At 34.8% G+C, this 13,246-nt stretch overlaps 1 protein-coding gene across 2 annotated transcripts in view; it reads left to right on the top strand.

Moving 5' to 3' along the window:
- The window catches only part of Prkg1 (protein kinase cGMP-dependent 1), a 1,151,812-nt gene that overhangs the window by 1,101,116 nt on the left and 37,450 nt on the right, over window positions 1-13,246 (top strand). For both annotated transcript variants that reach the window (XM_010606291.3, XM_033766627.1), the window contains one exon: window positions 9,135-9,231. In XM_010606291.3, coding sequence (XP_010604593.1) covers window positions 9,135-9,231 — 97 coding nt within the window. The remainder of the gene's footprint in view (window positions 1-9,134; window positions 9,232-13,246) is intronic.

Here is a 13,246-nt window from a genome sequence, read left to right as displayed (position 1 = left end):
TTGAACCTTATTTACACTTTTAGTTTTTCACACCAGAGAAACTATTTGGCATTTACTCAAGTGTGTACTATTTATTTCACTTAAGAGTATAGCATCAACGTGCATCCATTTAGCTATAAATGTTTCTAGTTTCCCATTCTTTATGACTGAGTAGTACTCCATTATATAGAAAAAGCACCTCTTCTTTTCACTCTCGAGTTGATGCTTATTTGGGTTATTTCCAAGTTTTAGCTATTACAAACTGTGCCACTGTAAACATGGGTGTGCATATATCACTGTGGTATGATTCTTTTAATTCTTTTGGAAAGACACCCAGCAGAGAGATAGCTGGGTCAAATGGAACCTCTAATCCTAGTTCTTTGAGGTCTCTCCATATTGATTTCCAGAGTAGTCGCACCAGTCTGCACTCCCACCAAAAATGGAGAAGGGTTCCTTTCTCCCCACATCCCCACTAACATTTGTTATTGGTTGATTACTTGATAGCAGCCATTCTTTCTGGGGTGAGGTGAAATCTCAGTGTTGTTTTCATCTGCATCTTTCGAATGACCAGTGATGTTGAACATTTTTTCATGTATTTATTTCCTGCTTTTACTTGTTTCTCTGAGAATTGTTTGTTCATTTCAGATGCTTATTTTTGAATTAGGTCTTTGAATGTGGGGGGATCCTGATTTTTTTGAGTTCTTTATATATACTAGATAGTAGTCCTTTGTCTGAGGAGTAGCTGGTAAATTTTTTTTTTCCAAATTGTAGGTTGTCACTTAGTTCTGTTGGTGGTTTCTCTTGCACTGTAAAAATATTTTAGTACAATGAGATCCCAGCTGTTGATTCTTTGTTCAAGTTCTCATGCTGCTGATGATTTGTTCATAAAGTCTTTTCTTATGCTGGTGTCTTTGAGAGTTCCATCTAACTTATTTCCAGTAAGTTTAGTGATTCTGATTTGATATTTAGATCTTTAATTAGTGCATGATGAAATATAGGGAATCTAGTTTTAATCTTTGGCAGGTTAAAAGCCAGTTTTTCCAACACCATTTATTAAAAAGTCTGTGTTTCTTCCAGTGAGGATGGTTGGCTCCTTTGTCAAAGATGAGGTAGCTGGGTAGGTCTGGTGTTGTTTCTGCATCTTCTAATCTATTCCATTGATCCTCGGATCTGTTTCTTTGCCAGGAATACAGTGGCTTTGTAGTATAGTTTCAAGTTGGGGAATGTGCCATGTCTCTGTTGCATAGAATGGCTTTTGCTGTTCTAGGACTTTTCTGGTTCCAAATGAATTTCTGGATTATTTTCTCAAGTTCTGTGAAATATACAACTGGGATTTCAATAGGGACTGCATTGAACCTGTATAGCACTTTTGGAAGTATAGCCATTTTCACTACATTGGTTCTTCCTACCCAGGAGCAAGGGATGTCTTTCCATTTCCTTATATCCTCTATTATCTTTTTTCAGAATGCTGTAATTTTCATTGTAGATGTCTTTTGCCTCCTTCATTAGGATGATTCCTAGATATTTCATTTTTTTATGTTATTGTGAAAGGAATTGTTTCCCAAATTTCTCTCTCAGTGAATCTTTTATTTGTGTACAAGAAGGCTATTGATTTTTGAGTGTTGACTTTGTATCCCACTACTCTACTGGATCTGTCAATTAAATCTATCAGTTTTTATTTTTTTATTTCAGAGATTGAACTTGGGTCCTTGTGCTTGCAAGGCAGGCCACTGAACCACTGAGCTAAATCCCTGGCCCATGTCTAGCAGTCTTTTGGCAGAGTTTTTTGGATCTTCCATGTAGAATATCATATCTTCAGCACATAGTGAAAGTTTAACTTCTTCCTTTCCTATCTTTATTCATTTTATTTCTTTCTCTTCTCTAATTTCTATGGCTAATGTTTCTAGAACTATATTGAATAGGAGTGTTGACAGTGGCCATCCTTGTCTTGTTCCTGATTTTAGTGAGAAGGTTTAAAATAATATTGGCTGTTGATTTTTCATAGATAGCCTTTATGAAGTTGAGATAAAGACCATCTATTACAATTTTCTGCAGAGTTTTTATCATGAATATGTGTTGAATTTTGTGGAATGCTTTTTCTACATCAATTGAGATGATCCTATGATTTTTGTCCTTGACTCTGCTAATATAGTGTATTACATTTATTGATTTACATATGTTGAACCATCCTTGCATCCCTGGGATAAATCTGACTTGGTCAGGTTGTATGATCTTCTTCATGACCTGTATTCTCTTTGCCAGTATCTTATTGAGGATTTTTGCATCTATCTTCAATAGGGAGATTGGCCTATAGTTCTCTTTTTTGATTGGGTCTTTCCCTGGTTTTTGGAATCAAAGTAACACTTGCTTCCAGGAATGAATTCAGAAGTATTGCTTTTCTTTTGATTTCATTGAAGAGTTAAATGAGTAGTGGAAGCAGTTCTTCTCTAAATGTCTTGTAGAATTCAGCAGCAAAGCCATCAGGGCCTGGGCTTTTCTTTGTTGGTAATGTTTTAATTTCATTTTCAATTTAACTGAATATGATTGGGGTGTTTATATTTTATATATTTTCTTCATTCAAGTTTAAAAGTTCATATGTGTCTAGGAGTCGGTCCATTTCTTCTGTATATTCTATTTTATTGGACTATTAGTTTTTGAAGTAGGTAATAATGATCTTCTGTATTTCTAGTGGATCTGTGTGACTTCACCTTTTTCATTCCTAATTGCTTGAATTTGAGCCCTTTCTTTCCCTTTTTTTTACAAGATTGGCTATGGGTTTATCAATTTTATTTATTCTTTCAAAAAACAAACTCTTTGATTCATTGATTTTTTTTGTATCATTCTCTTAGTCTCCATGCATTAATTTCTGCTCTGATCTTTATAATTTCCTCCCTTGTAGGAGCTTTCAGTTTGTCTTGCTCTTTTCTTTCTAGGAGCTTAAGGTTAAGCATTAGGTTGCTTATTTGAGCTCACTCTGTTTTCCTTATAGGGACATTTACTGCTATGAATTTCCCTTGTAGAACTGCTTGCATTGTGTCCTGTAGATTCCTGTATGTTGTACTGGCGTTATCATTTAATTGTAGAAACTGTCTAATTTCTTCTTCAATTTTCTCTGTGACCCAATGGTTGTTCAGCAGGTTGTTATTTAATTTTCTTGTGTTTGTGAAGTGCTTTCAGTTTCTTGGGCTATTAATCTCCAGTTTAATTGCAGTATGGTCTGTTAATATATAAGGGATAACTTCAATTTCTTTACCTTTATGTAAGCATGTTTTATGATTTACATTGTGGTGTATTTTGGAGAATGACCCATGTGGAGCCAAAAAGAGTGTATATTCTGATTTTGTGGGGTGGAACACTATGCAAACATCTACCAAGTTTGTTTGTTCTAAGACTTGGTTCAGTTCTGTTATTTCATTGTTGATTTTTTATCTAGATGATCTGTCTATTTGTGTCAGTGGAGTATTGACATCCCCCACTACTATTATATTAGTGCTTATTTCATTTTTCATATCCATTGATATTTGTTTTGTATAGGTGGGGACATTAGTATTCAGTGCATATAAATATATATATGATATATATATATATATATATCATATATATATATGATTGTCACTTCTTCCTCTTGTTCCCTTTAAAAGAATGAAGTGGCCTTCTTTGTCTCTCTTAATTAGTGTTGGTTTGATATCTATTCTGTCTTCAAATAAGATAGCTACCCCTGATTTTTAAAGGTTCCTGTGACATGGAGACCAGTTTTCTATCCTTTTACTCTCAGTCTATGAAATTCTTTGTGGATTAAGTGGGTTTTTTGTATACAGCATATTGTTGGAATTTGCTTCTTTTCCATTGTGTCAATCTCTTTCATTTGATCAGTGAATTGAGACCATTAACATTGGTGGCTATAATCATTAATGCTTTGGCTTTTCATCGCCATGTTATTTTCCTGTTGTTGTCTCTTTTATTATTTTATTTTTCCCTTTCCCCCTTTAATTTCTTGCCTTGCCTGGTATATTTGCTTTGTTCATCCTTATGGAGTTGTGGCCTTCGTTATCTTTTTCCAGGATATTGTTTAGAAGTGTTTAGAGTGCCAGTTTGTTGTTCATGAAATTTCCCAGGTGTTCTTTGTTGTGTAAGTATCTTATTTCTCCATCAATTTTAAAAGATAGTTTTGCTGGATACATCAGTCTAGGTTGGACGCTATTTTCTTTTAGGACTTGAAATGCCTCACTCCAAGCTCTCCTTGACTTGAGGGTTTGTGCTGAAAAGTCTGCTGTGATTCTGATGGGCTTTCCTTTGCATATAATTTGCTTCTTTTCTCTAACTGCTTGTATTTTATTCTTCGGTTGAGTTTCCAGGTTCTTGATTATTATATGTCTAGGTGTAGTTTGTTTTTTTTTTTTTTTTTGATCATAGCTATTTGGAGTCCTATATGCCTCACTTTTCTCTATGTCAAATTCTGTTTGGGAAGTTTTCTGTCATTAGTTCTGTGAGCACGTTTTTTTTTTTATGTCATTTGTACTTTCTCTTGCTACTTTATGGATTCTTATCAGTGTTATATTATTCTTCTTTGCATAATCTAAGAGTCATTGGATTTATTTCTCATGGTCTCTTACTGTTTTTAAGAGATCTCTCTTTTCATGGTCACTGACTGCAACCCTATCTTCTATGTCTGGAATTTTATCTTCACAATTGTTCAGTCCACTGTGAATGCTTTCTATAGAGTTTTTAATCTCCTGGATATCTGTTTGAATCTGTTTTGCGGATTCCACTTTTTTCCTATGTTGGGCATTTCCATTTCTTTCCTATGCTGGGCATTCATGGTTTCCACCATGGTCCTGAGCCCATCTATTTTTTATCAGTTTTTGTTCTAGAGTCTCTATTTATGTCTTTCATTATTCTCACTATGTCTGTGGTTATCTAGGAAATTATTTCTGTTTTGAGTTTTTCTAGAGCCTCATTTATCTGTTTTTTTACTTTCTGTGCTATTGGCTCAGGGTGTCCAGATGGTTGATTATCAGACTTCTCCACCTCATTTCCTTCAGAGTTTACCTTTGGTGAGGTGGAAATGTGTGTTTATGCCCGTTTAAATGTCTTTTCATTTCTATTTTTGTTGTTGCTACTGTCCTTGTTTTAATTTCTGGGTTAATACTTCAATCTTCCAGATTATAGCTGGTCTTTAGGTTTTGAGTCTCTAATGAATCTGAGGCAATCTTATTTTCAATATTCCAGGAAGGACAACTGATTAGATCAATCACAACACTTTAGCTCAAGTGATAGAATCAGTAACACAATAGCATCAAGCACAGGTTAGAAAATGACAATTTGTGGTAGGTAGTAATCTATCACCTTTAACTGTGCAAATTAAATAAAAATAGAGGACCAACCCAAATGTGTTTATTTTTAATAAACTCTTCAATATAGCAACATTACCTTTTCAGTTGAGGACTTAGAAGGACTGGGGAGGGATGGATAAACAGATGGACAGGATAGAGAAAGGTTAGAATTGAGGTCATAAAACACAGGAAGATCACACAAACTCTAGGAAGCTGTTGAAGAGAGGAGTAGAAGAAAGAACAAAATATACCTAAGAACAGAACAAATTAACAGCAATAGAGAGGCTAGAAATCATAGCTAGAAATCTTTTAAAACTAATGGCAATTAAAAGAAGGAAAATAGAATAAAAGAAAGAGGATGTAGATTCTAATTAAGATAGGAACAGGAGCTGGACATGGTGGCACACACCTGTAATCCCAGCACTTGGGAGGCTGAGACAGGTGGATTGCTGTCAATTCGAGACCATCCTGAGCTGCATAGAGAGTTCCAGGTCAGTTTCAGCTACATAGTGAGACCCTGTCTCAAAAAAAAAAAAAAAAAAAAGAGGTAGGAACAGGAACAAAATGGGAGAGAAATGAAGAGCAAAGTGGGAGAAAGAAAGTGAGAGAAAAAAAGATGAGAAGAAAAAAAGAAAATAATTTGAGAAAAGAAAAACATAGATAATTTTTTTAAATGTTTAATATTACTTTGAAAATAAAAAATAGAATAGAAATAGAGGGCCTCCTTCAGGGTGTGCCTCTGTTGACAAAATAGATAGTCCTGGCAGGAGGGTACAGGTCTAAGTTAATTAGCCTCAGCAAGCCCTCAGCTGTTCCCTGAAGTTCAGGCTGATTTTTGGCTGCAAAGCCCAAGTTGAGATCTCTGACCTCCTGCTGGGTTGAACTCTGCAATGTTCTACTGGGGTTATAGCTGTCTTTGCCCTGAAGTTATACCAGGCTCCGATGTGAGGTGCTGGTCCCTCAGACTTACCAACTGTGGTGGTATAGTGTGCCTTTATCGGAGAGATTTTCTTCAATTTTCATCTAGGAGCCTCAGAGAGCCCTTCTTTCTCTTGTTTGTGGGTTGGGAGAGGGCACAGACACCACTGTGTTGGCCCCTGCATGGTTGGACTCCTCTGCTGAGCTGGGCTGAAGGGGCAGGCCTACCAGAGGGCTTGCACTGCTTCTGTGCTCCTCTGTTGCTCCGTGCTGAAGAGGCTGGCCCACTAGAGGCTATCGTGCATTTTTTAAGTGACCATTTTTTTTGGTGGGGTTCTTAAAAATGAGAGGACTGTTTTTATTCCTATGGTTCTAGGACTAGAAGAGCAGGAATAAAGGTCAAAAGAATGAGAGCCCCAAACCTTTTTGCCAGAATCTATCATACTCAGACTTATTAGGCAGCTACTTGTCTTCCTGATCATTTTTAATCCACACTAAAATTCCTGTATGGTCTGTGGAACTTCTGAAGAAGTTGGAATGTTTATAACTATGGTTGTCAACCCTTATAGTGCATCAGAATTACCCAGGAGCTTTTACAAAATACAAAATATGACCTCAAGGAATTTCTGATTTACTTGGTTTGTACTGGGGCTCATATTAAGAGTTTTTAAAAGAGATTAGGTAGCTTTAATATGCAACAAAGGTTGGGAATCTTTTCATTCATATAGATAGATAGATAGATAGATGGATAGATAGATAGATAGATAGATAGATAGATAGATAGATATTTCCAGCTTTGTTTAAATGGCCCAGGAGCAAGAATTTTGGGGTGTATTGAAAGGGCAAAACACCATACTTTATACATATAGGTATATAAATACTATACAAATAGTTTGAGTCTACTGTCTTTTGCACATGAGATTTCTAAATCTCAGCAAGCACATAAGTTATTATTTAAGAATGGTTTCATTGTGAACCTGTATACTTGCATAAATAATTATAAAACATTGTAATAAAATCATAAGAAACTGTCCTCTTCCAAGTGAACTTCTAAATCATATTTCATTATTAGTAATTGTATTAATTCATTGACCAGCAACTGTTGTCTTAGCAGTTCACAGCCTAGATAAGTAGTCAGGTTCCAATTGTAGTATGCTTATTTAATTTATTAAAGTCTTCTTTTCATTCCTGCTTTATATTTGTCTTATGAGACTAGTAATATTAAAATAGCTTGAATGTGAAATTGTAAAATATTTTGGAAGCTCAAAGTGGAAAAAAAAAACAAAAAATGACTTAAGCATTTGCTTTTCTAGAGCACCAGGAAATACTTTACTACATATAAACTGTCACAAGGTCTGATCCAGACAGATGTCTCTTTTAAACACCTGTTGGAGTCTACGCTGCAATGGGCCCTTTAAGTTGAATGGAGTTTTAATTTTCCAAAAGCAGTCTGCAAGCAAGTTGGAATGTCAGAAATGCACATTTGCTGCTTATATTCCAGTGTAGCAAACCAGTTCCTGAATTGCTATGTTGATCCCTTGATTTTGTAGTTAATGAGAGAAGTCTACAAATACCACTAAGATTGACTAGCTTTGTTTATAGAGGTTTATGAGAGAGTTGATTTCACATATTAAACCAACAAAGAAACACATTCTTTTTACCTCTTGGGAATCTGTTAGTGATTGACTTGTTAAAAAGTGAGAAGTGTGGTTATAAATTGAAGAAGGATGAAACCTCACCTTGGTTTTCATTGGTCCCAAGTAAAGTCTAAATTTGTATTTGACTAGAATGAAATAGCTAAAATGTCATATAGCTTAGCACCAAACATGACTATGGCTGATTCTATTCCAAAACGGACATATGTAGGCTGTGTTAGTAACATTACATGATGATTACATTCATCACTTCTATGTATAGCATAGTACTGAATCAAACATTGTCAGGCTGAAGGTCATGTGCTATGCATAGCTGTTCAGATACTTTACATTTGAGGCAGCTGAATTACTCCCTGACCTGGCTTTAGAGAGGGAACAGATCATCTTCATCTTTATGCCTTCCTGCCCTTTCTAAAAATAGTAGGTAGGGCCTTTAACAAGGAGATATTTTAAGCTGTTCATATTCACTTGTCTCATCAAGAGAAGCTTATTTTGGCCACTTGCATGTGTCAAATTTGCATGTGTGCATAGACTTTTGGGATACTAGCCCATGCTTCTCAGCACTCATATAAGACACTGGCAAACTGGAAGGCACTGGGATTGCTAGCTGAGAGTATTGGCGACGATCCGTGGTAAACATAAACGAAAGGAAGACACTCTTTGGGAATGTGAATATGCTCCTGAAATCATCCATTTCAGACATTTGCACATCAGCCCTCAGCTTTTTGGATCTGTTTTCATAAAACCCGGCTGTGACTTTGCTGGAGACCTTTGTGATCGTGTCACTTTTAATAAATATTTATAAGAGGCACTGCCAGCCTGTGGGTAAGGGAAACTAATGAGAAACTGCTATCCAAAATCTGAACCACAAAAACAAAACCAAGCAAAACCAAAAACTCAAGAACAAAACCAAAAAAGAGCAACTCAAACAATCCGTGTTCATAAGAAGACTCGTAGAAAAATAACAAGATGTAACTTTGATTTGATAACTGGATTTATCAATCACTTGACTAGCATGCAGTGGGTACTTTGTATTCTTCTACTTTGAAAAACAATTGCGAATCTATGTTTTTCTGCACAACTGGGACCAAAAAAAATTATGAGTGTGAGAAAACAGAGACTGTAAAAGCAGGATGGAAATTAAACAGGTAAACCCTGTTCCACAGTCATGTCATTCCAGTGCAGATGTACGCGGCACTCGTGTTTGCACCTCTAAGAAATTTCCATTTTTTCGCATCAAAAAATTCAGATATGAAGCTGAAGCTGCTTTCTTCGCCAACCTGAAGCTGTCTGATTTCAACATCATTGACACCCTTGGAGTTGGAGGTTTTGGACGAGTAGAACTGGTAGGTGGATTGCTCTTTAAATGATTTTGAAAGCCCATGTCTTCCTTTTCATTTTTTTCTCTTGGTATAAGACTTCTTTCTTTTCTCTTTGTTCTCTTTTCATTACTTACTGTTGTTCCTAAATATTGACCACATGCCCTCATACAGGCATATCAGAGTTTACAACAAAGTGGACTGTGCTACATCAGTAGGCTGTAAATAACAAACATCAAATTACTTTTTAGAAAACCTTTTCATATAAAGTGAAAGGTAAACACATTATGTACCAGGGAAGCATAAAGAACCTTTTACCCAGATGATTGTCTGTGATCCATATTTACTTAGTTCTGAGAAGTGCCCACTAAATTATATACTTTATTTTGTTACAAAAATTTAAGTGTAAATTTTAGTACATATAGAGGAGTAGGAGATATAGATACAAAAATAAATGACACAGTAGTAGCTGCAATCCTGTAGTTATTGGAATCCAGATTGTAGTGACAATGGTTTGAATATTTTATATAGTTTATTTCACATATGCATTCTAAATATAGTAAAGTATTAAAGATGATGAGATTTTTATGTAAGTGCATACATAAAACACATTTCATGAATATAGTATAAACAAACATATCCTAATTTCCATTTGCTTTCAATAAAATTTTTAAAACTGATATATTGCTCCAAAAATCAGCCAAAGAAATATTCTGCTGAGTGAGTTAGCAGCATGGCAAGGCCCTGTAAATATAAACCCTATTTGAGAATGCCAGTTTATTCCCATCTCTCTGTGAATGCAGGAATCCCTGATATCAGACACCAGTACAGTGTGTGAGGAACTCCCTGAGCCTGTGTACAGTTCTGTAAACAGTTACTGTTGCCATCCCGAGTCAGGAGAAACACTTTCCATACAATACTATCACCCAAAGCTATTTCTGCTGTTAGTGTATTTGTGCTGCAATGGGGATTTTTGACTGTTATGAAGAAAAAAACTATTCACTTAAAAATTTAAAAGAAGACTTTAGCCATGCATGGTAGCAAATCCCAGCTACTCAGGGAGCTGAGGCAGGAAGTTGGAAAATTCAAGACCAGCTTGAGCAACTTAATGAGAATTGGTCTCAAAACTAAAAATTAAAATAAAATTAAAATGCCTGGGGATGTAACTCAACAGTAGAATGTTCCTGAGTTAAATCCCCACTATCGATCAATCAATCATTCAGAGGTTCTAGAACCATAAAATTTTACCTTAAACTTTCATTATATTTCCCTCAACAATGTTTGGAAGATACTATATTAAAGCTACTATTTTTGTCGTGACAGTCCATAATATGCCTCTTAGATTGTGAGTATTTTAAGTTGTGGGATTAAAAATCAAGTAAGGTTCTACAAAAACACTTGATTTCATGAATTATGCCATTTAATGCAACATCACATTTATTTTTTAATATTTTGGGATTTGTGATGAGTTGTAATTATTTGTACAGCTAAAAAAGACTTAACTGCCTTATATATGAACAGCTGTGTTTTTGAGATATTGGGACATAAAATCAAGAGAGAGGGTAAAGCTTTATATGTAGGAACTTACTTAGATTTTTGAAATATAGATGATATGGAAAATAACTTGTAATAAATGAAAACATTTCAAGATAAGAACAGTTAAGTGTCAGTTTGATTGTGTAAAACTTCTAGAAAAGTCTCTAAAATATATATGAGAGGAACAAACCATTAGCAACAAATTTCGGGTAAATTTAATCATATAAAATGTAATACAGTTTACCTAGATGCACAAAGGCCTTGAGTTCAGCCCCCAATACCACACCACAGGGTAATACAGTTTAAAAGGAAAAAATACATGGGTGTGTGGTAGTATCTCTCTGTCTCTCAACATATATAGAGAGAATATATATATCCTTCTCCACTCTAGGAAATACTAAACACTTCAGTCCACTTTTTGTATCAGGAATATTCTAATATTTTACACAGATGTTTAGAAGTGAATGAAAACCAAAACCCAAAGAATTAATATTGATTGAAAATATAGTCTATTTTACAAAAACTTCAGATAATATTGATGCATGATACGTCCTTTATGGGTCATTAGGTACCATGAGTCCTTTGAGGGGACAAAGTCCATAGCCTTAACTTCTGTACTCACATCTTGTATTGCCTTTCACGTTACAAAGCACAATGGATGATAAGTAGAGAATCCAGGTTATCTCGAGTACTTACTGTGGCCCAGCCACTTACGCGATCATCAGTGCTGTAACGTCCATTGCCCCCAGTTCTTGTCACTTACTATTTTCCTGATCATATTAATTGCTAGGTGTGAGAAATATTCTTCTCTATGAATTTTTGTTTTTTATTGATTTTATTTCTTAAATCTTTATTAAGTTTATCGGTACATTTTAGCTATACAGTACAGTTACATTCATCATTGAGATCTTGTACCTTTGCATGACTTATCTTGGTTCTTATCTTTCCCCATTCCCCAGCCTTCCCTTCACCCCCTCCACCCTTCCCTGTCCACAAAGACATTTACCTGTTTTTCCTTTTTCACATATTTTTTCTTTTCCCTTTTTATCTTTCCCCTGCCCCTTCCACCTCCTCTACTCTTTTAGACCTTGTTTTCCTCTTATACAATATCAGCTATACATTTCGATCTTTATTTACACTTTTTTTTCAGAAGAGAGAAACTATTTGGTATTTTCACTTGTGTGACTTATTATTCAATTCATTCATTAATTTATTCAGTGGTGCTAAATTTGAGAGACTGACCTCCACACTTGACTGCAATTATATGTACAGTTGTCACCAAAGTATGATAACAGCACATCTTCGCAGTGGAACTGATGCCGTTCATGGTCAGGAAGCAGATATAGACAGAGCCACGTTCTGTTGTGATTATAGAAATTTTCACTCATCTATGCGAATGAGACATACAAAACAATTTTACCGATATTACAAGATGCTATTTTTAAGCAACACAATTTTGATATACACTCATTTCACATGTGTACATAGTGATGGACATGTTAGTATGAAGTGTGCAATACTTATACTTTGGATGTACAAATCCTTACCTTAGCAAAAGAAGTGGTCTGGTGAATAACATTACAAAATAATAGAAGTTATACTTTATAATAGTTTTTAAAATTGTTTAATCAGTTATGAAATATAAAATTATAAATTCTCTAATGGGGTATTAAGGGTATAGAAATGTGAAATTATGAACTCCTATTTTCTGTTAGTATTAAAAATGTAGTTTTTCATTACTGTGTGACATGCAGATTATGTTTCTCTGATTTTGCACGATGATATATCCTTCACAGAGTTCCTAGCATTACTTAGTTTTTATTATTTGGCAATATAGGTAAATTTTGTACAAAAACATTTTTTTCAGGTAGGAAAATTTTTAAATAATTTATTTTCAATTTTTTAAGATAAGAACATAAGAAGAAATACATATTCATTCAGTGATGAGACCAGAAGCTTATAGTAAAAGTCTTACGTGAGTGCAAATTCTACTTTTAAGCTCTCTGGTCTATTTCATAGAGACTTTTGGCATAACTGATCTTAACTAATTTAATATCAAATATGTCCCATTCACAGCCATTACCTTTGAGCAGTCATTTGTACTGCTGTTCTTTTTGCTTTTTGGCTTGCAACATATTTTCTGCCCCTGTTTTTTATTTCTAAGAATGGACTTAAATGTAACGAATTTATAGAATATGTACCAGAAAGCCATATTCTAATACTACTTGCACGAAAACAAACAAAAGCCCAAGTTTCTTTCTCTCTCTGTCTCTCTCTCTGATTTACTCAGTGATGCACTAACCCAGGTAATCCTCTTAATTTACAAAGGATGATTGCAAAATAAGAAGATTAGTTTTACAAATCATAAGTGAAAATGAGTCCCACTGCTTTATGGTCAAATTTTTAAATTACCTTTGTTCCTGCCAGAGAAACGCCTGCTTTCCAAATACAGTTGTACAGATAAAAAAAAAAAAAAAAAAAAAAAAAAAAAAAAAAAAAAAAAAAT

Source organism: Fukomys damarensis, unplaced genomic scaffold (assembly GCF_012274545.1).
Source record: "Fukomys damarensis isolate Sample0158 unplaced genomic scaffold, DMR_v1.0_HiC HiC_scaffold_20, whole genome shotgun sequence".
Classification (NCBI taxonomy): domain Eukaryota; kingdom Metazoa; phylum Chordata; class Mammalia; order Rodentia; family Bathyergidae; genus Fukomys; species Fukomys damarensis.
This window is presented reverse-complemented; position numbering and strand designations above follow the sequence as displayed.